Source organism: Lipophrys pholis (genome assembly GCF_963383615.2).
Source record: "Lipophrys pholis genome assembly, chromosome: 21".
Lineage (NCBI taxonomy): Eukaryota > Metazoa > Chordata > Actinopteri > Blenniiformes > Blenniidae > Lipophrys > Lipophrys pholis.
Genome location: NC_137649.1, coordinates 12706516 through 12728807, shown reverse-complemented (window position 1 = coordinate 12728807; position 22292 = coordinate 12706516). Strand labels below are relative to the sequence as shown.

The 22292-nt window shown below is 42.4% G+C and overlaps 2 protein-coding genes across 3 annotated transcripts; one reads left to right on the top strand and one right to left on the bottom strand.

The window, feature by feature from the left end:
• Nucleotides 1-773: 773 nt before the first annotated feature.
• rbm25b (RNA binding motif protein 25b) lies at nucleotides 774-12821 on the bottom strand. Its single transcript, XM_080490495.1, has 17 exons — nucleotides 12666-12821; nucleotides 12076-12176; nucleotides 10701-10918; nucleotides 10448-10505; nucleotides 10170-10330; nucleotides 9844-10029; nucleotides 9675-9758; nucleotides 5855-6126; nucleotides 5649-5766; nucleotides 5351-5440; nucleotides 5011-5084; nucleotides 4087-4237; nucleotides 3447-3855; nucleotides 2718-3013; nucleotides 2480-2578; nucleotides 2347-2394; nucleotides 774-1599 (listed from the first exon to the last, which is right to left on the bottom strand). Exons 2-17 carry the CDS (start codon nucleotides 12152-12154, stop codon nucleotides 1507-1509), a joined length of 2436 nt encoding a protein of 811 aa, XP_080346621.1. The 5' UTR covers nucleotides 12155-12176; nucleotides 12666-12821; the 3' UTR covers nucleotides 774-1506.
• Nucleotides 12822-14962: 2141 nt separating this feature from the next.
• Nucleotides 14963-20678, top strand: hsp90ab1 (heat shock protein 90, alpha (cytosolic), class B member 1). 2 transcript variants are annotated; one of them, XM_080490500.1, is made up of 12 exons: nucleotides 14963-15115; nucleotides 16146-16289; nucleotides 16632-16838; nucleotides 16982-17141; nucleotides 17286-17419; nucleotides 17523-17822; nucleotides 17919-18084; nucleotides 18178-18368; nucleotides 18721-18868; nucleotides 18953-19221; nucleotides 19710-20043; nucleotides 20131-20678. In XM_080490500.1, exons 2-12 carry the CDS (start codon nucleotides 16146-16148, stop codon nucleotides 20247-20249), a joined length of 2172 nt encoding a protein of 723 aa, XP_080346626.1. In that variant the 5' UTR covers nucleotides 14963-15115; the 3' UTR covers nucleotides 20250-20678. The 2 variants fall into 2 exon arrangements, with proteins under 2 accessions (XP_080346626.1, XP_080346625.1); XM_080490499.1 differs by having other exon boundaries at nucleotides 14984-15115; nucleotides 18721-18873; nucleotides 18958-19221.
• The last annotated feature ends 1614 nt before the right edge of the window (nucleotides 20679-22292 follow it).

Sequence of the window (22292 nt, the reverse complement as noted above, 5' to 3'; positions counted from 1 at the left end):
CTTTCTAGTGGAACTTATAGAAGCAGAGTTAACATAGTGAAGTAAAAGCTTGTTTTTTTGACTTGGAATTTCTAAAAAGAAAATATGCCCCACAAATTGTACTCCTATTTTTAACGGTATATTGAATACTGTATCTTAACACATGAGGCAAAATAAATGTTAAGATCATGTCTCAGATGTTTTGGGACAACTTTTGTTTTTATCAGTCAAGGAGCAGAAATTTGCTTTCTGATATTCCCTACAGGAAGCCTATATCATATGAAACATATCCGTCTTAAGACAGAACCCTGTGGAACTCCGTTTAACTTCAGTGTGAGCTGAAGAGGCCTCAACTTAAATGAAGTGGAATCTGATGATTGAAACCTCAGAAGATGAGTAGTAACTGACGAGAACCATGTCTGCTAGGAGCTCTAAAGGGGAGGTTAGGCCTGGATCTTGGTAAAATCTCTGGACTTTAATATTTGAACTACACCTGGGGTTCTTTAAGAAGTAGACATGAATTCTTCTAAGAATTTCTGCTTCATCAAGTCCATCTCTAAACGGACCTCAACTCTTTCTACGAGACCTCCAGTTCTTTAAATTCAACTTTCATTGAAATGTTTGATCAATAATCTCATTTTCAAAGGTGTTTGAGGAGAGCACCTTGTGTTTTACCTGAACATTGAATTAATTTCCAGATTATGAGAGTCCCAGAGTGGCCTGTGTTATTAGGAGGAATCATTTTGTTAATACAAGCAGCCATTTGGTGACAGATCAAATATGTTGACAATCGGTTACAAAAATCATTTTTATTCAAACGTTTACTGAATACAAAAAAGAAAACAATGGAGAGCATCTTCACAACTTTAAATCATTTTTGTCCTGTTCTTTGCCCATTTTTCTTATAGTGGTTATGGCGTGTCTGTGTGTGCTTTCTCAGGCTCCCCACCCGGAAACGATCCGTGGCGTTTTCCTAGTAGACACATTTCAACTCTTAAGATGAACACGCTGACCCGTTTATCAGGAATGTGATGAGATGAAAAAATATCTGCTTGACCGGTTGCGGCTGCAGTTGTGTTCAAAACCCTGAAATAAATACCCCGTGTAAAAACTAAAAATCACATCCTTGTTGGAGCTGTGCTTCCTGTGAAGTGTGTGTCGACTGAACCTGCCTCCGTTCACCTGCAAGGTTTCTTTAAGAAAATCTCTCCTCTCCCCCCAGTGTGTTGTTATGTACACTAACAGGAAATGCAGTCTCTCATTCATTAAACCAACAGAGTTCCTTCATTTCTGAATTTTTCCATCATCGCCAAATAATTATCTATGTACTGTATTTACACTGAAACACGCCGACAGGAGGAACCGTGCAGCCCGAGAGTGCTGGGAAGAAAAACCAAAATGATGAAACATCTGGTGGGAATGTAGGAATGAGCGGAATCTGTAGTCTACACGTCACTCTCGCTACACTATGATACAACATGTGAAAGGTGAGGAGGGGGTGGGGGAGACTCATCGTCGGTGATCGCTTCATTTCACGAGTCCAATCTTCTTGGCTTCCGTTTCATAAATGAGCAGCCGCCACATCTTCACTATGAAGACTTCAGCTTCTTCATCAAGAACCTGGAGGGGAGCAGAGGGGAAGTGTCAAGAGCTGAAGAAGAGGCTGACGTTCTTGTTCCCGACCACAAGGAGCACACAGTATTGGAGTCATAACCACCATGTTGTAGCTGAGAAATAAGGGTAAATTTTAAAGAATATAAAACTTGGTGAAATACGTCCTAGTTTTATCAAAACACTCCATAAAATATTAAAGAATGTGTCATTTACAAAAAAAACCCCTACAATAAATATAACTTGCTTTTCATGTTTTCAAAGTAAAAGCATCAATAAGGTCAAAAAGTGAGAATTGGAGATGATTTGCTGATATCAAGAATTACCACACTCATTTTCTCCTAACGTGTATTTTCTTCCATTCGCCAGAGTCAGAAGACTGTAACTGCTTTCAAACAACAAATGTGAAAAAATAAGAAATAAATTAGTAAGTTGCCAAATATGGCACGTTTCTGAATATAAACATACTTGAGTTGGTTGCAAAGAGACTAAATCCATTAGATTGATGTGTGACTTGCTACTTATCATCTGGAGAATTTGTTGCAATCTGCAGATGTTCCCAGCCTGGATTACTGTCTAAGTCTTTTTTATAGACGTGACAGTCTTGGCATTGGCAAGAGATCGAGCCACAATGTGACTTCTATAAACATCGCGCCATTACTGGTGAAACCGTCTTCCTCTTTCACTGAAACTGGAGAGAACTTCATCATTTCAGTGCGACAGATTTAAAAAGGAGACCTTTTTATCACTACTCACCATAGCAACATCATCCAGGATGCTCTGCGGCATACTGTGAGCCATCACCTGAGAGCACACAGACAAAAACACGAGGATGATTAAATCTTCATCAGTCCCCAGTCGAGCTGCATCACATGAAGAGGCTCGGTACCTTGGAGCAGACGAAGTCCACTAACGTTGGCTCTTCCTCACCGATGTACTCGATGATCTTTTTATTGATCCACGGCCGAACGCGCCTCTCCATTAACGTCTGTGGAACAGAGTAACACAAATTGTGTTCGAGTCACATAATGAGACAAATATTGACAACCTGTGAAGGGCTGAGGCTTTTGAAGTGAAAGTAATAACGTTGTTTACTGAGAAACTGAATTGAAATTAAACAATCTGACCGGGTCCACCATGGTCCAGTCCAGTGGGTAGGAGAAGAGCTCCGGTTTCCCAGTGGGAATCTTCTCGATCAGGCTCTTGATGTGTTTGCGTTTCTCCTCGGTGTTTGCTCCCTTTATGCTGGACAGTCCGGCACCGTCCACCCCGAGGCTCTTGTCGTCGTCATAGTCCAAGGGCACCAGCTTCCTCTTACGCGGCTGCTCGTCCGCCTCCTCATCGTCAAACTTGTTGAAGACGCTGTCCACAGGGAGCTTCTTCCTCTTCCCTACGTTGGGTTGACTCGGACTTCCAGTGGCACCTGAGCAAGATGCAGAGATAAGTAAGTACAAACTGACTGGTTTTTTTTTTCTCTCATCCTCATTATTTTCTTTATGAATTCATCATTTGGTGTCTGCAAGAGGACTTGTTTTGATGGACGAGCCAATTTAGCAGCTGAATTCAAAAAGAATCATAAAGAGCTGATCACTAGTCTTTGTACACTGAAAGTTCTCTTCAAGTTGTTCGTTCGGTAGGTACGCCAGAACACAATAAAAAGCTCAAGATGCACTTTCCCAGCCTTCTAATGGCATATTTTCCTCAAACTGGATTTTTAATTTAAAACTATTAAAATACCTTTACAAAGCTGAAACCTGCAGATGTTTCGATTTTCAGGTGAAACATTCAAGCTGCTGTTTCTGTCCATCAACTGCTCACGGCGCTTCGGGGTGAAGGAACATTTGATGTGGACTCACCCAGCTTGAGGCTGAGGCCGATCTTGGGCCGATGCTCCTCCTGTGGCAGAGCCTCGGGGGGAGAGTTCTCGTGGGGGATGATGATGCCGCAGGGCGACTCTTCTCCGGGCGTGTTGGGAGACACGTTGCCGCTGGCGGACGACACTGAAGGTGCTGCTGTGATGGGCCGCATTGTCGGCTTCAAGCACGGTTTTACATCGGGGTTGTCTTCGTCGTTGTCATATTCTTCCTCGCCCTCCTCCACCTCGTCGTCCGAGGGAGGGGGTCTGGCGCGCGGCTCGGGCCTGTCCGGTTCCTGGCGGCGGTCCCGGTGGTCCCGTGAACTCCGGTGGCGTTCGCGTTCCTCCACAGGCTCTGGCTCTGGGATGATGGGAGGTCGTCTGAGACGCTCCTCCTCTTCCTCCTCCATCTGGACCAATAACAGGCAGATGTGTGAAGAATATCCCCCAATCAGAGTGTTTTACAGCAAAGAAGGTCAACAGACAATGACAGCTGGACATGGCTGATGTGCAGAGATGCAGAGAGACTCAAATGATGAAGTGACCTTCAAAAAGGCAACACGCAGCATGCACTCTCTCTGCAGGCAGACACTGGGAATCACACACACCAATAATATCGCCGCTGCAGCAGACAAGCTTACCCTGCGTAGCTCTGCGTCTGGGTCTGGGTGTCCCTCGTCTAACAGCCTCTGTCTGATTTCCTCCAGCTCCTCCTTCTCTCTCTTCCTGTCACGCTCGTCCGCCTCCATCTCCTTCTCTCGGTCTCTGAGACGCTTCTGCAACGCACTGCCCCTAGGGGTAAAATAGGGCATAACACCATTTAGAACAATGGACAGAGCTGCAGTGCTGCATGTACTCCGACTAGAGCGGCACCGAATGTGTCACATAATGAATAAATCACTGGAAAATAATTGTATATTTTTTATACCATACTGGATCTTTTTTTTTTTCCAGCTTTTTTATTTAACGGAGACTGTATTTGTCACAATTAAAAAAAAAATGTATGAAACATTTTGGCGAATTAAAATGACAGTTAACTCATCAATGTTAATCTTATTTTCAGGCATGCAATAGACATTTAAAAGGTGTAAAATAGATGTGAAATACAAATGTATTAACGTAACGAACATAATGTAGTGGTTAGTACTCCTGCTTCATAGTGAGAACGTCTCTGGTTCCAGATGTTATGATAATCCATTTTCCCCTCACACACATTTGAAGCTTTTACATGACTGAGTTTGTGTGTGTCTCTGCGTTTGCTCGGTGACGGACCGGTAACCTGTCCAGGGTCTACCTGTGGGTATTCCCATCATCACTTCACATTTGCATGTTCCCACAAGCATCAATACAGTAATTTTATAACCTATTTGAATCCTTCTTGCTCACCATCCCTCCAACTACCCACATGTTCCTAATCCTGTCTTTACCTGTAGAAGGTTAGTCACGAGAGACCTGCAACCCTGAGTTGAATAAAGTGGTATTAAAGATGGATGTGAGCTGGGCTTGGTCAGATAACTTGCTGGACAGTTATACAGACATTTCAGCATTTCCCTCCAATTTCTCACCTGTAATACTTGTGATCATCTCGGTCATCATCATAGTCTTCAAGGAACTCTTTCAAACGTTTTCCTTCTTTCACCTGAACATCATAAAAACACAGAACCAAACTAAATGATTCAGCAATCATTTGGGGAAAAGACTAAAATAACAAACAATTCTATTCTGACTCATTAAACCCTAACCTCCACACAGAAAGCTCCACATTAGTGGCACCACTGCACAGAGTTGAACAGATTTCAGGAGGTCATTGCCCGTGCAGCATCTCAAACAACAGCAGTGAGCACTTTGTTCAGAACTGAGCAGCACACTCCTGTCAACATCACAGCGCATTTTAAGTCCTCTCACCATCTCACGCCGACGCTCATCTTCTCTCTCCGTGTCCTTGGCATAATCCCGCCCCTTCTTCCTTTCTCTGAGCTCCCAGTTTTTCAAACGCTGAAATAAAAAAACAATTTTGGATAAGTGGTTTACATGGTTTTGATAAGCTAATGCTGTGTACTCAACTTTGATGGCTGACAAACTGCACAAGAAAAACTGGAAGCAATGCATCATTTAGGAGCCAAGACTCAGCAATGATATTGATATTGGTATGTATTGATATTGGTCGGAGAGATTTTCAGGGCTTTCCACCAGTCCTACCAACCTCCTGATAGGCTGCTTCTTTGTCTCGGAGTTTCCTTTCCAGCTTCCTGCGTTCATAGGCGTCCTCTTCGTCTTCTTGGTCTCGCTTCTTTTCTCGGTCTCTGTCTCGACTCACCTCCCTACAAATAAAAAATTGTGGATGTACAGAGTTGTGTTTTGTTTTCTTCAGGGGTTGAAAGAAAATATGTGCGATGACGCTTGCTTCACCTCGATCGGCTGCGGTCGGCACTCCTGTCGCGGCTTCGGTCTTTCTCCCAGTCCCGCTCTCGTTCCCTCTCCCTGGTCCGGCGGTCGCGGTCTTTGTCTCGGTCTCTCTCCCGTTCTCGCTCTTTTTCCCGCTCACGCTCCCTCTCTCGTTCCTTCTCCCTCTCGCGGTCTCGCCGCTCTCTTTCTCGTTCTCGCTCTTTTTCCCGATCCCTCCGTTCGCGCTCAAATTCCAGCCGCTCCTTATCCCGCTTGTCTTTCTCTTCCTCTAGTTTCTGCAGAGCAAAGCACAGAGAGGTTCAGCTGATGCCCCACGAGGTCCGCTGGTCTTTGTAGTCACTTTACGACTGTGCACAGATCAAGTGGTTTCCAGATTTTGGAGAACTTTACGGGAACATGCCCTATGCTCATCAGTGCACTGTAAGAGAAGCTGCAATCTTAAGGCAGAAAAACTGGAAGATTCAAAAGGCTCTCCCTCATAGAGAGACAGCTCTGTCATTCATTTAAAGCAGTACAGTGTACAGTGCACTAAGCTGTTGAAAACTTGAAGTCTAAACTACAGCCTAGCACGAATGTGACTGGAAACCACTTTAATGGTCAAAGATCTGTGGAACAAGTTCAACTCGAGGCATTCATTACGAGAAAAACGCAGCAAAAGACAAAAGTTTTTCTCTCCTTAAGGGTCCTCCTCTCAGAACAAGGAAAACAAAAACAGAAAACAGGCATCAGTCTTTTGTTGAACTAGTTGTTTGTGACTTACAGGTGTTGAACTATGGACTCAGCCCTTCGCTGCCCCTACAAGCCTTTTAAGTTAGGCCTGGGAGGAAAGCAGGTCACACGGTATACAAGGGAAAAATGTTATGGGATTCTGTCTTGCTTCAGCATCATCATTATCATCATCATCAACAATAGGCTTTACATCATTTGAAAACATGGCATTCGGTATAGTGCTAAAATCAAGAAATGAACATCATGAAAATCAGTTACATTTCTGGACAGATAAATGATAATTGTAGAAGCAGTCTTACCCCTGCAGAAGTCTTCAGTGGAGTCTCACGACTCATTTTCTCACGTACATACATACACACACACACAAACACACACACCACAACTCTGCCTCTGTGGGCATTACACACAAGGCTGCCACAGCTTATCAAGAAAGCCCAAATATGTATATATATTAAAAAAAAGAAGGAAATAGATGCATTTTTCTTACTTTTGTTCAGTTACACAACTAAAAAATCCTTCATGGAAATGTGTTTTTAATTTAAAGTCTATTGTGAAGCCATATTAACTGAGCAGGCAGCTAGAATAAAAGTAACCTTGGGTGTAATGCAACCTAAGAACAAATTTTAAAAAATCAGAAATTAGCGATCATGTCGAAAAATACAAAGTTCTCTTTAGGTATTAAAGATACAAAAAATAACGAATGCCCATGTTATAGTAAAGAAAACTCCTGTTGTTGCTTTGTTTGTTTGTTTGTTGCCGTTGTGATTGTGCGTCTTTACTTACCTCTGTAATGTGTACCAGCGATGCTTAAAAACAAAAGACTTGATGGAGCTTCATTTGATGTGCGATATATTTTTTGCTCAAAAGGATCTGAAGATGAAATGTTTTACTACAATTGTCTTTAAAATTGTAATTAGAAATTTAGAAAAGAACAAAATGTTCTGAGTTTTACTAAGTTTGTTTCATGCATGTTATAACTGATACTTTCTAAAAAAAATGTAAATAACAAAATACTGCCACATGCTGGCAACTTAAAATAACTCATTTGGTTAACCGTTTTTTTTTTTTAGGTAAAGTACCCATTTCAATATCTTCGGTTTTTTTGCCCTTCATTTCACACTGTAGTTGCTTGTGTTCAAACGATCTCTTTTACAAGCAAGGCGTGAACAAAATGGCAGCTATAAAACAGAGGATGACAGAGACTCAAAGAGAAGAAATCATGAATAAACAAAAAGAGAAAGTCCCAGAGGTCTGTGCCCGGGTTGTGTTAGTCTGGTGGGGGATGGAGGAGTATGAGGGGAAGAAGAGGGCTGGACTTAATGGTGATAAGTTGCTGTAATGTTAATGATTTTTGAAGGGTATTTCATGAGCAGAGGACAATTAAAGCCCTCTTTCCAAACCGTAGTCCGTGTTTTGGAGATAGAGGCAGATTGGAAGTCCAAAGAGCGCAAACTGCACGTTAGATTTAATCTTAAAGTGAGGAATATACAGAGGCGTGATGGGAGCAGTCCAATAATGGCTTTATAAATGAAGGTGTACAAGTAGAGAAGCCTACAAGCAAAGACAACTATCCTACCTCAGCATACGGAGTCGATAGCTAAATCTCATTAACTAAGCCAGTACATTTAAATATTTAAGCCCAAAGAGAATCAGTGTTTGACTTTCTTGCTTTCGCCTAATTATAAAACTAGATGACATCAAAATCTTAAAGAATGACAGCATGAAAACAGGACGCAGCCATCTTGAACCAATATCAGCAAGTGTAAACTAACCTTTTACAGTAGGCCAAACATGAAAGGTTTCTCCAAATTTAAGATTGAATCCTGTCGTTTCCCACTACAGCCATGTTAAATATTAATACTCAGATATGAGCAGCTGGCAACCCAGACCAAACGTGTTATTTGTGACCCTTGAGCTAATTTCCAGGGATCAATAAATGTGTTATAACAGACATAAAATCAGTGCCCATGCTTCTTGAGAACATGAAGATTGCAGCCTACATTTTGATCAAAGTTGCATATCCCAGCTCGACTCGGCAAAAAGTCAAAACTTTCAAGTAGTTTGATGAGCCAAAGTCGGTACTTTTTCATCCTGTGCACTCTATAAAGAGAAATTAACTCTCTCAAGTATTAGCTTGCATAAAAAAAAAAAAAAAAAAAAAAGCTAAGGCAGAGAAGAAGATCATGAGACAGGAGAGAGAAGTCACACCACAACACATACAGAGATCACATACCTTGTCAGTCTTCAGATCATCGTACTGCTGTGGAAAGGGCGTCCCCACCCCACACTGGCATTATTAATGCTATAGCCAAAGTCACTGCAGTGGTTATTGAGACCTTGTGCTTCAACATGAACACCATTAAGACAGATCATAATTTATAGAGGACTCACACAGGTTCACAGACTGTCCCAACTTTCCTTGGAGCTGCCAATGTCTTCACATTTCCACCATTATGAAGTAAAGAGGCATCTTTGTTCTGTGAAATGGTCGGCTAAATCATAGGCCTCGAGGGCCCAGGCCAACACGCACATAGGAGCAGTACCGTTGCCCCGATGTAAGTCCTCAAGAGGGGGACGCCCAGTATATATGAATAGTAAATGAAGGCTGATACTTACATCCTATCCTGGCAACTTTTTCCAAAGCTCTGTGATTCATCTTGCTTTAGTCACCATATGATCACTATCATAATGGTGGGGTTTAATGAATAGATTAGCTTTTAAGTAACTTTACATCGTCTCCATGCATTTTTGTGTGATGAATGAAGAAATGGATCTATAATGGTCACACCTAGATTGTTTGACTACGGTGATCACAGGTATCAAATCAGGCCTGAAAAAGGTGACAAGAATAAAAGCTGCCTATAGTCTTCCTGCTTGTGGTGTCTGAACATTGAATAGTGTTTGGTGAATTAGCATGTCAGGTGATGTTCATTTTCAGAACTGCCAATTTATACTGTTGTATGCATGTAACTTGGAGAAAAAAAAAAGTGTTATAATGTATGAACCTAATGTGCAAGCTCTAGGAGTGAACTATGTGAACAGCTGCTGTCCAAAACCTGCAATGTCAACTACAAGATTAAAGAAGAAACTTTACCTTGTGGGTGTCACGAAATTTACTAATCTCTCTGGAAATCAGGTCTCTCTTGTCTTCCTCCATGTCAATTGTGTTTATGTCATCCTGATGAATGAAAGAGAAAAGAGGTCAGTAACAAGCTTCAGAGACAACGAACAGATATATTAGACAATAACAAAGGCAGCTGTACCTCTTCTTTTTTCTCCTTTTTTCTCTTCCGACGCTGAGATTCATCATCCTGTGAAGGCGCGTTAAGTTCAGCAGCGTATTCCCGCATCAGTCCATCAATGGCACCTTTGACGATCTGATCTTTCTTCTTTGTCTCTTCATCTAGCACTTCCTCTTCCTCATCTTCTCCATCTTCAGCCTTCTTAGTCTGCCCATTGTGAAAAGGTTTAGTTATTCCTTTATCATTTAATGCTGACATCAGGGCAGAGATCCAGAAGGGTGGAACATGTGCAAATGGTGAAGTACAATCAAGACAAGCAGCCTTAATCCTCTAAAACAAATTCATACCCCATTTGCAGTCTTCTTTTTAGCCTTCCACTCATCCAACTGAGCTTTAGTCTTGGCATCCACCTTTACTAGAAGGTTTTTGTCTCCAATCTGCAGGTCATGGAGGAGCCGAAGGGCTCGGAGTGTGGACTCTGGCTCTTTGTACTCACAGAAACCAAAAGCTGCATAAAATATAGACATAAAAAGGTCAGGTTTGAACACGATCACCATATAAGCCACTTTATGACAAGGTGGTCACACAGATAAACCTTCAAAGATTTCCAGTCTCCATGAATTACCTTGAAGCTTGCCAGAAGCGCCTTGTACTCTTTTCCAGCTAAGAACAATTCCACATTTCTAGAAATTGGACAGAAGAACAAAACATTCTTTTTTTTAAAATTATGAATCAAACTGATTTCATTTTAAAGCTTGAATAAATTGCAGTTTCAAAAAGATAGCAACAGAAATCATCATGCTACTTTCTGCAGCTTGAGAAACATTATTCTTGGGGAGCTCATGGAATAATTGTGAATACATTTTTCTTCCCCTTACCGCCAGAAGTTGTCTGATAAGCATGTCCGAAGCTTTCTCTGATATATTCCCCACGAATACTGTAGTGGTGGGTCCACTGTTCTCATCATTTTCTTTGGCTCTCAAAGCAGCAAGATCCTTTTTATGAACTGGAGGCTTACTGACCACCGTCACTGAGGGGACCATGACTGTCGCGGTGGGGCCCATGATGCCCATGTGAACTGGGATCATTGGAGTTGCTGTAATAAACAAAGAAAACATCATATCAAGCAATGGAGATTTATATAACTACTCAATATAGACTTTACTACAGTGTTAACAAACAACCTCAGAGAAAATTTTGATTTTTAGTTTAGTGTACCTTTCCATGTGAGCACTGAAGCAATATAATAAGTGGGAATATCAACAGTTTGATTATTGACAATACAAGACAAAATACTTCATGTTCTAAGTACATTTCATATAAATATGCATTAAAGTATTGCTACTAATCAGACAAACATTGCATTTTGAGGCAAATTAAGACAGATTTTACACATGCAACTAAAAGAAGTGCTCAATGAAAGTGATTACAGCAGTCGTTTTACATTTAATGTCTGTATTTACTATGTATTAATAGTGTAGTGCAAGCTAATGTTGAGGTATTTTCCCCACTCTTGAATACTCTGTCATGTGGAAATGTCCGTCATGTTAGTGACGCTTTATTTATTTATTTATTTTAAGTAATTTCAAGGTTGCTTGAGAGTGGTGGTTGGCAGATCAATCCAAATATCGATTATATCGATACCTACGGTGGTACTGATATCGATACCTAGTTTCAGCTTCTCTCCTGTGTGCTGCGCCATCCTGAACATTCTACCTAAACAAAATATTTTGTTCTAGAGTGTAGTTTTGTACACATTGTTTATTAAAGAAAAGAAAAAAACTGAAATTGCAATCTATGGGAGAAAATTGTTTCATTCATTATGATAATAAAGGATTATCTGTTTACCTACCAATAAACTTCTCCCAAATTCTGTTCTAGGTTTTACCTTGTTAATAAACCAAAGGAAAAGAATCGTAAAAACACCTAAATGTCATGAAAACTCTTCCGGATGTAGCAATGATGCATAGTAACTGTAAAGTGTTGGATTGATATCAGTGATAGAGCCCTTTATCTAATTGGGATTGGATCAATACCAAATCTTGCAGTATGGCACACCACTATTTGAGAGTATCTTAAGAAATTACTAGGGCAACATCAAGTCAAAACAAAAGGAAGTTCCGAGTGCTAGTCTTCTGAGGAGTTATATGAATGTCTGCTGGTTGAGAATGACGCTAGGTTAAAGTGGTTGACTAATAATAACATACAACAAAATCAATCCGGGACATTAAGACGGGACTTTTGAATTCTTACCTGTGGGGAAACCAGCATATTGGGGTGGCATCCCAGGTGGGGGCAACAAAGACCGGCTTAAATGAGGTGGAAATGACATCTTCGAAGTGAATCAAACCGACCTGAGAAACGGTGACAAGACAACCATGAGCAGCCAGTTTGTATGTGCCTCAAATATCCCTCGATGTAATCTCAGCCACGACAGCAACACTCGTCTGCAAGCAAAAGTCACTTTCTTTTGTTCAACATAGTGAAGTGAGGCGTTATATCGTATCGTCTGACATCGACTTTACCACATTAGCCGTTCAAGTGTGACAAACATTAGGAGTAAGTGCACTTAAATAGACGTCCGTTACCATTACATTATAAAGCCCAAGAATGACCCAGCTGACGATGATTGTTACTTTGTAAGCAGAAAAAAATAAAATAAACAGAACTATAAGAGACAAAACAACCAGCAGGCTCGTTGGCTAAAACTAGCATCGAGCACGCTCGTGCTCCCGGTACGGCTACTTCGGGCTAAGCTAACACCATCAACCAACAACGCGAAAGTGACTTTATAAGGCTAAACACCAGCTTAAAATGCACTCGAAATGGCAGCGTATACTTACCCCAAAACAGGTGGCGTGAAACGGGATAAAAACTACTAGTAGGACGTTAATAGTGAAAAAAAAATATCAGTTATAAGCGTCCAGTGTTTAATTAGCACGCGAGCTAGGCGCGGGCCTTGACAAACATTGACACATGCGCTTTACGCAGCAGACTACAGGGGCGCTTGTTTTGCGCACCGGGACAACCGGGACAACAGCCTGGACACTGAGTTTGTCCGTGACTATTTTAATATAACCATCAATATTAAGAAAGCTGGCGCTCTACTGTTCTAAAAAAAAAAAACGAGGTAAGTTCAAATATTCAACAGAATTGTTTTAAAAGCAGATTTTAGAAATTAATTTCAAATTTAAAGAGCAGACAGATTATTCTGTTAATTAATCCTCTATGCCAGAGATCAGCTCTCGAGCCACATGTGATATGCCCCCCTGTCGCGGCTCCCTGACATTTTCAGGAAATTATAAGTAAATAAAAGAAATTCCTTAAATTTTTATTAGGGTCTGAGCCCGAGCAGAGTTGGGTGAGACCCTATTGGAATGCAAGGGATTATTATTATTATTATTATTATTATTATTATTATTATTATTATTATTATTATTGTGCCTGCCTCTTTAGTAGTTGAGGTGCAAACATTACTATCCTAGGGGGGCTTTTAATTTTGTTATTATCAATATTGTTATTTTACTAATCTTTTACAGCCGAAACTGCTCGTTTTTGACGGCCTAACATGCTTAAACCTTTGTGAAAACTTGCACACATGTCAGAAGTGGCTTAGAATTTGATATTTTATGGTCACTGCTCATGTGTCTGGCAAAAGGCCTCTTTGAGAAAGGTGGGCATATGAAGCACATTAGGTCACACAAAAATATCTCAGAATATCAAAGGATTTAATCTGTATAATATAATGAACCATCCAAGGTAGATGCCATTCAGTCAGCTGACACATTACACATTACAAAGAATCCAGCAGGATTCATGTTTTAGTTCATGCAAAACATTCCTGATCAGCAGGTTTTAAACCATGACTGTGAAGCTTTAACCACACGGCAAGTTCAATAATTTCATTTTCATAGCTTAAAATGATGCAGAAATGCCCTCTGTTGCACGTTTTGATATTAGAATGGTCAAAATTGAACAAAAGCTGTAGAAGAAGAAGTGAGCCAAAAGAACACAAAGAAGACTGGAAAGTAATTGTGCGATTTCTTGTGTGAAGAGGCATATGCCTCTTTTCGCATGAAAGACAAGGTTCAGTACACACACAGTCAAACAGTCAGTTCCTACTGCAGCGTCACGTCAACAGTACATTTTGTGACAACAACAAGGACGTAGGACCTGCTGACACCTAAGCGAGCAGGTTAACCCTGGAACACTAACGGGTGAAACTTAAAAGGTGAGAAACAGTTCTATTGATGAGAGTTACATTTATTTGTTTTACTACACGGAAAATCTATTGGCTGAGTTTCTTAAACGTCTCACTAACACAGCATATCACCAACTCAATAACACTTCTTTGTTGGAATTATTTCAAAAATGTAAATCTCGCTGGCCAACATATATGGGACAGTTAAATACACTAGGTTTGGAAACTGGCCCACATTTGAGTCATTTATGTGTGTAAGTGTACAATGTCGATGAGGCGTCTTGGACCCTCATAACTCACATTGCCCTTTTTTTCAAACTAATGTATCATCTCTGGTTGCTGCTAGTTAAAGTGTATGTTCCATCATACTTTATTTTAAATAGGTTGTGCCGTTTGGCTGGAGGCTGGTTGCCATGGTGTTTTGTTGAGGGTGAAACAGCTGCTGTGCAGAGAGGACTGCGTCTGACAAGCCAGTGACGTCACGTTTAGGCGGGTTTTTTTTCATGGAAAGTGCTAGAAGAAACGCAGCACGCCTCCCCTGTTTCTGAATATCCTTCCGTTGGATTAACAAGACCCTATGCCTTTGCTGTACAAATAAAAGCACACTTCTGACCACACGATGGCAGTAACAATGCATTCAACTTATAATATCTACTGTATTGTTTTATAAAGATAAATGAGATTATGAAAAAGATATAGAAAACATTAAGAAACCTACTGTGTCACTCAGATAATAAGAACTGGGTCGTTTTGCGTTTAGAAGAAAATAAACTGTTTAGTCAGGTGACCACCCCCACATCGCCTCTTTCACACCAATGTTCAAGAACTATATATATTTTTACGTTGATTTATTGTTACTTTGCTGTCTACATAGTTGTAAACATTGCAGCTTTATCGACGTGTGAACGGCCACAGGCCGATTTCGAGCGAGTATGTTGCGCCGCGGAGGGATACGGCGGCACAGAAACGCATGTGTATAAAGATTCCGGTCTTTTAAAAGGAAGTCCCTTTCAATTTCCCTGCGTCTGAGAGCAGAAGGGACGGCACACTTTGGTTGCATATTTTTCAAGACTAGTCACCGAAATTAACAAGGTACGTCGATGCGCACCGTCCGTTGCTTCTTCCACGCGTTATGTTCCCAAATTTTGAGGATTTTGAGAGCCCATTGCGGCCGTATTCAGCGGGGCGCGTCCTTGTTGGGACCTTCTAAGTCACGACGTTAACCTTAGCATCATAATGGAGGTAGCACAATTACATAATGGACAGTTCAGCGTAGATATGATTGAGTATCTGTTGATGCGAGTGTAGCGGCGCTTTCCTTCAGTGAAATGATGATTTTTGTGGCTTTGGGTGTGAATGCTGCATCGTGTCGCACCGTGTGAGGCCAGGCTGCAGTGAGGCAGGTGTGGTGGAGATGACAGCGCACAGTTGGTTTATTCAACGCAGGATTTTCCTCCATCTGACGAAAACTCGACGAATAAAGACATAATCTGGTATCTTCTAATCGCATATTTACACCTGAAGGTGACTAATGTGCGTTTACGCAATATTCGTGTCGTTAAATGTCACGGTGGTCTGTGTACCGCATTGTTTTCTTCGCCAATCCGCCATTAAATGTAACGGAATTACATTTTTAGCGTTTTAAATGACTTACTATTGTTTCTATAACGGCGATGCTGGTTTTACGTGGACTATGGCGATGTTTAATGGCTGCTTCCCTCGTCCGCGTTCGACTATCCTCGGCGTGTGACGTCGCGTTAGTAATTTTAATCTCGTATTATCTTAAAGATTCATTATTTTTACGGCTTTAAATGTGTTTTGGCCCGTCGCCGCTCCTCAGCACGTGTCTGCAGGGTCCATTGTCTGTAGACCGACGCCATGTTGGTTCACTGCTACTTCCGCTGATATGTAGCAACAGTGTGGCAGCTGTCCAGTTTAGTGGAGCCGACCTCTGATGGGACGGGAATGTGATTTCATTATCTGACGAACGAAACTGAAACACTATCGCGTGGATGTACTGGAATTACAGGCCTCCCAGGCTATTGGTGCTTTATCGTATGCAGTGTTTTCCATACTGTGTCTCATCGAAACCAGCTCATTTATCCGTTTTTATTCTGTGCAGATGCCTGAAGAAATGCACCAAGATGAGGAGCCTGAGACCTTTGCCTTCCAGGCAGAGATTGCTCAGCTGATGTCCCTGATCATCAACACCTTTTATTCCAACAAAGAGATCTTCCTTAGGGAGTTGATCTCCAACTCTTCTGATGTAAGTATTCTCATGGTTGGATATGAAATTACTTTAATGGTAATGGAGTTTGTTTTTGTTGGCATCATATTTGTATTGAATAATTTAGCACATATTTTCCATGGCAACACGCACTGGCTGAGAACTACTCTTATTCTTTCTGGATGGAAAGTCAAAATGCAGTCCATTTTAACCTATTTGTGATTGAGTTAAATTGCGAGAGGAACTGCTTCAGTTTGCCAGGGCATATAGTTGTTGTCCTTGGGACAAACGATAATATTGTAAACGCACTTTGTTTGGTGTTGTGTTTATGTATTTTTCATTGATGTGAAGATCTAACTTGCTTCTATCAATGCCTTGCAGGCACTGGACAAAATTCGCTACGAAAGCCTGACAGAGCCCACCAAGCTGGACAGCGGCAAAGAGCTGAAAATTGAAATCATCCCCAACAAAGAGGAGCAAACCCTGACCCTTACTGACACTGGAATTGGCATGACCAAGGCTGACCTGATCAACAACCTGGGTACCATCGCCAAGTCTGGAACCAAGGCCTTCATGGAGGCCCTGCAGGTACAAGACGGGAATTCTAGGAGCACACAATTTAAAATGAGGCTGCATTATGCTACAGAGAAATTGAATTGAGTCTAGTTTACTTTGCTAGAAAATGCATTTTCTGATTGCAGTGCCATTAAATCAGATTTTCATCCCTCTAGGCTGGAGCTGACATCTCTATGATTGGTCAGTTTGGTGTGGGTTTCTACTCTGCCTACCTTGTTGCTGAGAAAGTTGTTGTCATCACCAAGCACAATGATGATGAGCAGTACGCCTGGGAGTCATCTGCTGGGGGTTCCTTCACCGTCAGGGTTGACACTGGTATGTAACTTGAATCCCATTCAAGGATTTGAGAGTACGTTATAGGATTATTATGCAAATCTTGCATTGATCACTTGAAGCTGTTGGTCTTGTGTTGCGGAGAGTTAAATGTGTTATTAAAATAAAAAAATGTTCTGTTTACAGGTGAGCCAATTGGCCGTGGAACAAAGATCATCCTGCACTTGAAGGAAGACCAGATGGAGTACATTGAGGAGAAGAGAGTCAAGGAGATTGTCAAGAAGCACTCTCAGTTCATTGGCTATCCCATCACCCTGTTTGTAAGAGCCGATTAATTAAAAAAAAAAAAAAAAAAAAAAAAAATTCCCTCAGTTTTCCTTTTCTACTTGCAGTGTCGCTACAACAGGTGATTTTGATTTGCAGGTGGAGAAGGAGCGCGACAAGGAAATCAGCGACGATGAGGCAGAGGAGGAAAAGGCAGAGAAGGAAGAAAAAGATGAAGGCGAGGATGACAAGCCAAAGATTGAAGATGTTGGTTCTGATGATGAGGACTCCAAGGACAAGAAGAAGAAGAAGAAGATCAAGGAGAAGTACATCGATCAGGAGGAGCTGAACAAGACGAAGCCCATCTGGACCAGGAACCCAGACGACATCACGAACGAGGAGTATGGCGAGTTCTACAAGAGTCTGACCAACGACTGGGAGGATCACCTGGCTGTTAAGGTATACGGTGCTCCATAATCACACCTCTGTTCTTTCTTTGCTCAATTCATGTCAAACGGGACCAAAGCTCAAGTCAACTCTTTGTTTTTCTTAAAGCATTTTTCAGTGGAGGGCCAGCTGGAGTTCAGAGCTCTGCTTTTCATTCCCCGCCGCGCACCTTTCGACCTCTTTGAGAACAAGAAAAAGAAGAACAACATCAAACTGTACGTCAGGAGAGTCTTCATCATGGACAACTGTGAAGAACTCATTCCAGAGTATCTGAGTAAGTTTATAAAGTGAGTTTGTGTCACAGAAAGCTCGCTGGGAGTGAAACTGCATTTTAATCTTTTTTTTTTAATTTATTTTTTCTCCCCAGACTTTGTTCGTGGCGTCGTGGACTCTGAGGATCTGCCCCTCAACATCTCAAGAGAAATGCTGCAGCAGAGCAAGATCCTTAAGGTCATTCGCAAGAACATCGTCAAGAAGTGTCTGGAGCTCTTTGCCGAACTGGCCGAGGACAAGGAAAACTACAAGAAGTTCTACGAAGGGTTCTCCAAGAACATCAAGGTGATGATAATTACTTTCTCAGCAGCTTGATTCATGCCTTTTTAACACTTTTCTCATATTACTGCTTCTGTGTCTTCAGTGCATCTCCATGGATTCATAAGGTTTAAACGGCTTCAGCTAAGCGGTTGCTGCACCTTATAGGCAGGGTGGCTGTAGTTTGTAGTCATGGCACAGACTTTAACCAGCAGTGTGGCTTTGGATGTCTGGTCACATGATCCCATGCAGTGACGCTGTGCTGTACAATAGTTAACTGCCCAGCTTGCCCTATTTGACTCGGGCTATTTAAGTTTTAGTTCATGCAACAATAAGCAGGTCAAATTTGCTTAATGTAAACTGTAATCTCTCTCTGTAGCTCGGCATCCATGAGGATTCTCAAAACCGCAAGAAGCTTTCTGAGCTGCTGCGCTACCACAGCTCCCAGTCCGGAGATGAAACCACCTCCCTCACAGAGTACCTGACCCGCATGAAGGAGAACCAGAAGGCCATCTACTACATCACTGGTGAGGTTTAAGACCTACGTGGTCTCGTGTCGATGCTTGAAGTGGAGGTTTCCTCTGACGGGCTTCTCCTCTGTTCACTTCTAGGTGAGAGCAAAGATCAGGTGGCCAACTCTGCCTTTGTGGAACGCGTCCGCAAGCGCGGGTTCGAGGTTTTGTACATGACGGAGCCCATCGACGAGTACTGCGTCCAGCAGCTGAAGGAGTTTGATGGCAAGAGCCTGGTCTCCGTCACCAAAGAAGGCCTGGAACTGCCAGAGGACGAGGAGGAGAAGAAGAAGATGGAGGAGGACAAGGCAAAGTTCGAGAGCCTCTGCAAGGTCATGAAGGAGATCCTGGACAAGAAAGTGGAGAAGGTCAGTGATCTGAAGAGTTTGGAGAAATTTAGAGGGTTTCAAACATTCCCAGTTTGTATTGTCAGGTTTCAGTGGTCACAAAGACAGTTGACAGTTTTGTGTTTGGTAACAGGTTCCCTAATTTGGTCCCAACTTTATTGTGGTGAGTCTCGAGGAGGCCGCTTGTTTTCTGTATTACGTGTGACCTGAATCTGAAGTTTGATGTTGTTGAATGTCTAACTTTGAATGTGAGTGAAGTTTGGTCTAACCTGGCCTGTTTCAGTTTTTAAATCTTAAATTATGCAGCTACTGACACTGGATGCATTAAAATATTTGCTGGTCAGAATGTGTGAAGTTGAAACTTGTTTGTAGGCTTTTCCGAAGGTACGGTAGTGCTGTTGGTTTTCTTGCACACGTTTGTCTAACAATGTTCAGCATGTTGAATATTTTCATTTTGAAGGCTTTTCTTTCCTCGTTGTACTTAAACCCTGATGTCCTGTCTCCTCCAGGTGACCGTGTCCAACAGACTGGTGTCCTCGCCCTGCTGCATCGTGACGAGCACGTACGGCTGGACGGCCAACATGGAGAGGATCATGAAGGCCCAGGCGCTCAGAGACAACTCCACCATGGGCTACATGATGGCCAAGAAGCACCTGGAGATCAACCCCGACCACCCCATCGTCGCTACTCTCAGAGAGAAGGCCGAGGCCGACAAGAACGACAAGGCTGTCAAGGACCTGGTCATCCTGCTGTTCGAGACCGCCCTGCTGTCCTCGGGCTTCTCCCTGGACGACCCACAGACTCACTCCAACCGCATCTACAGAATGATCAAACTGGGCCTTGGTGAGAACACGCCGCAGATCGTAGCTCCCACTGCTTTCGTTGCCCGTTTAACTCTTCTCTCGATTAACGCCATTGTTTAATCTCCAGGTATCGATGACGACGATGGTCCCACAGAGGAGGCCACCTCCACATCCGTCCCAGATGAGATTCCCCCCCTAGAAGGAGAGGGCGAAGACGACGCTTCACGCATGGAAGAAGTTGATTAAATCGATCCCAACCCCTCAGATTTCTAACACTTTAGCCTCACTTTCCAATTCTTCATTCTTCGAAACTGCAGTAACTGCAAAACAAATAGTCATTCATGTTGTGTGGTGGACCAGTGTTGCTCTTGTGCAGAGCCGTTACACTGCAAGACCTTTTTAAAAAGAGAAAAATAGCGGTTTTGGTTTTTTGCTGTAAAGTTCATGGTGACAGCACATCTGTTTTAACAAGTACCCTGTTGCACTGAGTAAAATTGTGAACATGGGAATGGTACATTCCATTGTCGGGTTAGTTCTGGAGGTTTTGGGGAGGTGCTGTTCATGTGCAACACTGCACGCTGCATGGAGAGAGGACTGTATGATTCCTTTGCCTGAGTCCAGGCTTGTCTGTATTCCAAGTTTTGTTTTGCAAAAAATTAAAGATGTAATACCTCATCTGTGTATTTGCCTTCATGACATGAGATTATTCTCAATCGGAACTTAACAAGAAAGCAAATGGAGACGTAAGCCTTTCAGAAAACCATAGCAACAGTAGCTCAGACTTTTCGGTTTGAAACTAAATCAAGGACGAGTCATCTTTAGGTTACTTGGCTTAAAAATACTGTCTGTGACTTAACAGCATGTTTTGGTTGCACTTGAAATTTAACTGATGGACCATCAAGCATCTGAACCACCTCATCCAGTTCAGGTGTGCAGGAGTCGGTTCCAGCTGAGCTTTCCTGGGCACCATACACCGCAGGGCTAAACAAAGTCACACAATTTAAACTTGTTTATTGAGCTGTAGAACATGTAAACATCGCTCAAAGAACCTGGGACAATCTCACCAAGTCTCATAAAGTTGGTGTAGTCACTATGCAAGATGGGAAAATCAAACATCAGTTTGATGTTAGGAAGCTCCTCAAACTGAAAATTTGATGTGAAACATTTTCTACAACTGCCAGCTCAAGACAGACACTTCATTGCTTCCAGTAGCTTGCAAAAATATTCATACCCCTGAACTTTTTCACATTACAATCACAAATGTGAATGTAATTTCTTGATTATGTAAAAATATTGAATATTCTGTCTAGTCATATGAATTGAATTTCATCAAAACTGTGAAAAAGTCATCACGAGAATTCCACCCTGTGATTTAAGTAATTCTATTCGCATTATTTGAGCAGACTGTCCTTAAGAATCCTGCAGATTATGTATCAAGTCACCTTGCATGTCAATGTGCAGTCCACACAACTGAGCAGTAGGTGGCAGCAGCAGGGCAGGCCATTACAAAGAACCAGGGAGTGTTTTTATACGTTTTCTTAAAATGTAAGATGTGGATCAAAACGCTTTTTATGTCAGTGTCCATATTGTTTGCACAAACCTGTTTGTAGTCTTTATGAGACTGTAAAAATAAAAGCAGCGTTTGAGATAATTCATGGCGGCCTGATCTTACGTCCTCCACATTGGAGCGAATGAAGACTGCAGGGAGAAGTGAGGAGGAAGATTATAGAAGAAGAGTAGCTATTGGAGGAAATAGAAGAACAGTGACAGGCAGAATGTCACTGATGTCTGGATGAGTCTGAAAACAGACTCGACCTGTGCTGGATAGGGATCAGGAATGGGTGAATGACCTACAGTTTATCCTTCCCTCCCCCCACTCAACCAGCCCTGCTGCAGCCTCCTCCCCCGACTGGATCTCCAGCTGGCCCTCTCCCTGCTGCTCCTAAACACCCCCCCCCCCCCAGCCCACTCACCACCCCCACATCCAGGGTGGTTCACTCTCCAGAACAGGAGACCTGACAAACAGGCCAGTCTGTGAGGAGCGAAGGCCGCATGTCGGAGACGGTGGTCTGCAGCACGGCGGCGCCTCTCCAATGTGGTTAGCTGGAGGCTGGAGCAGAGAGGAAGTGTGGAGGACAAACTGTTCAAGAAGGCCAGCTCTGTCCTGGGCTGCAGTCTCGACCCTGTGGAGGCTTGGGGTGACAGGACAATGACAGAGTTGACATGAATCATGGACATTGCCTCCCACCTGCTACCTGGGACTTTAAGAACCCTGGACAGGCTGCTTTA

Coding starts and splice junctions, on each gene's coding strand:
- rbm25b (XM_080490495.1), bottom strand. CDS start 12,154: ATGTCATTTCCACCTCATTTAAGCCGGTCTTTGTTGCCCCCACCTGGG. Junction 6,127..9,674: donor AATTTCGTGACACCCACAAG/GTAAAGTTTCTT, acceptor TTTGCTCTGCAG/AAACTAGAGGAAGAGAAAGA. Junction 5,441..5,648: donor AAGAAGCAGCCTATCAGGAG/GTTGGTAGGACT, acceptor TTTTTATTTCAG/CGTTTGAAAAACTGGGAGCT.
- hsp90ab1 (XM_080490500.1), top strand. CDS start 16,146: ATGCCTGAAGAAATGCACCAAGATGAGGAGCCTGAGACCTTTGCCTTC. Junction 17,142..17,285: donor CACCGTCAGGGTTGACACTG/GTATGTAACTTG, acceptor TTCTGTTTACAG/GTGAGCCAATTGGCCGTGGA. Junction 18,369..18,720: donor GGTTCTCCAAGAACATCAAG/GTGATGATAATT, acceptor CTCTCTCTGTAG/CTCGGCATCCATGAGGATTC.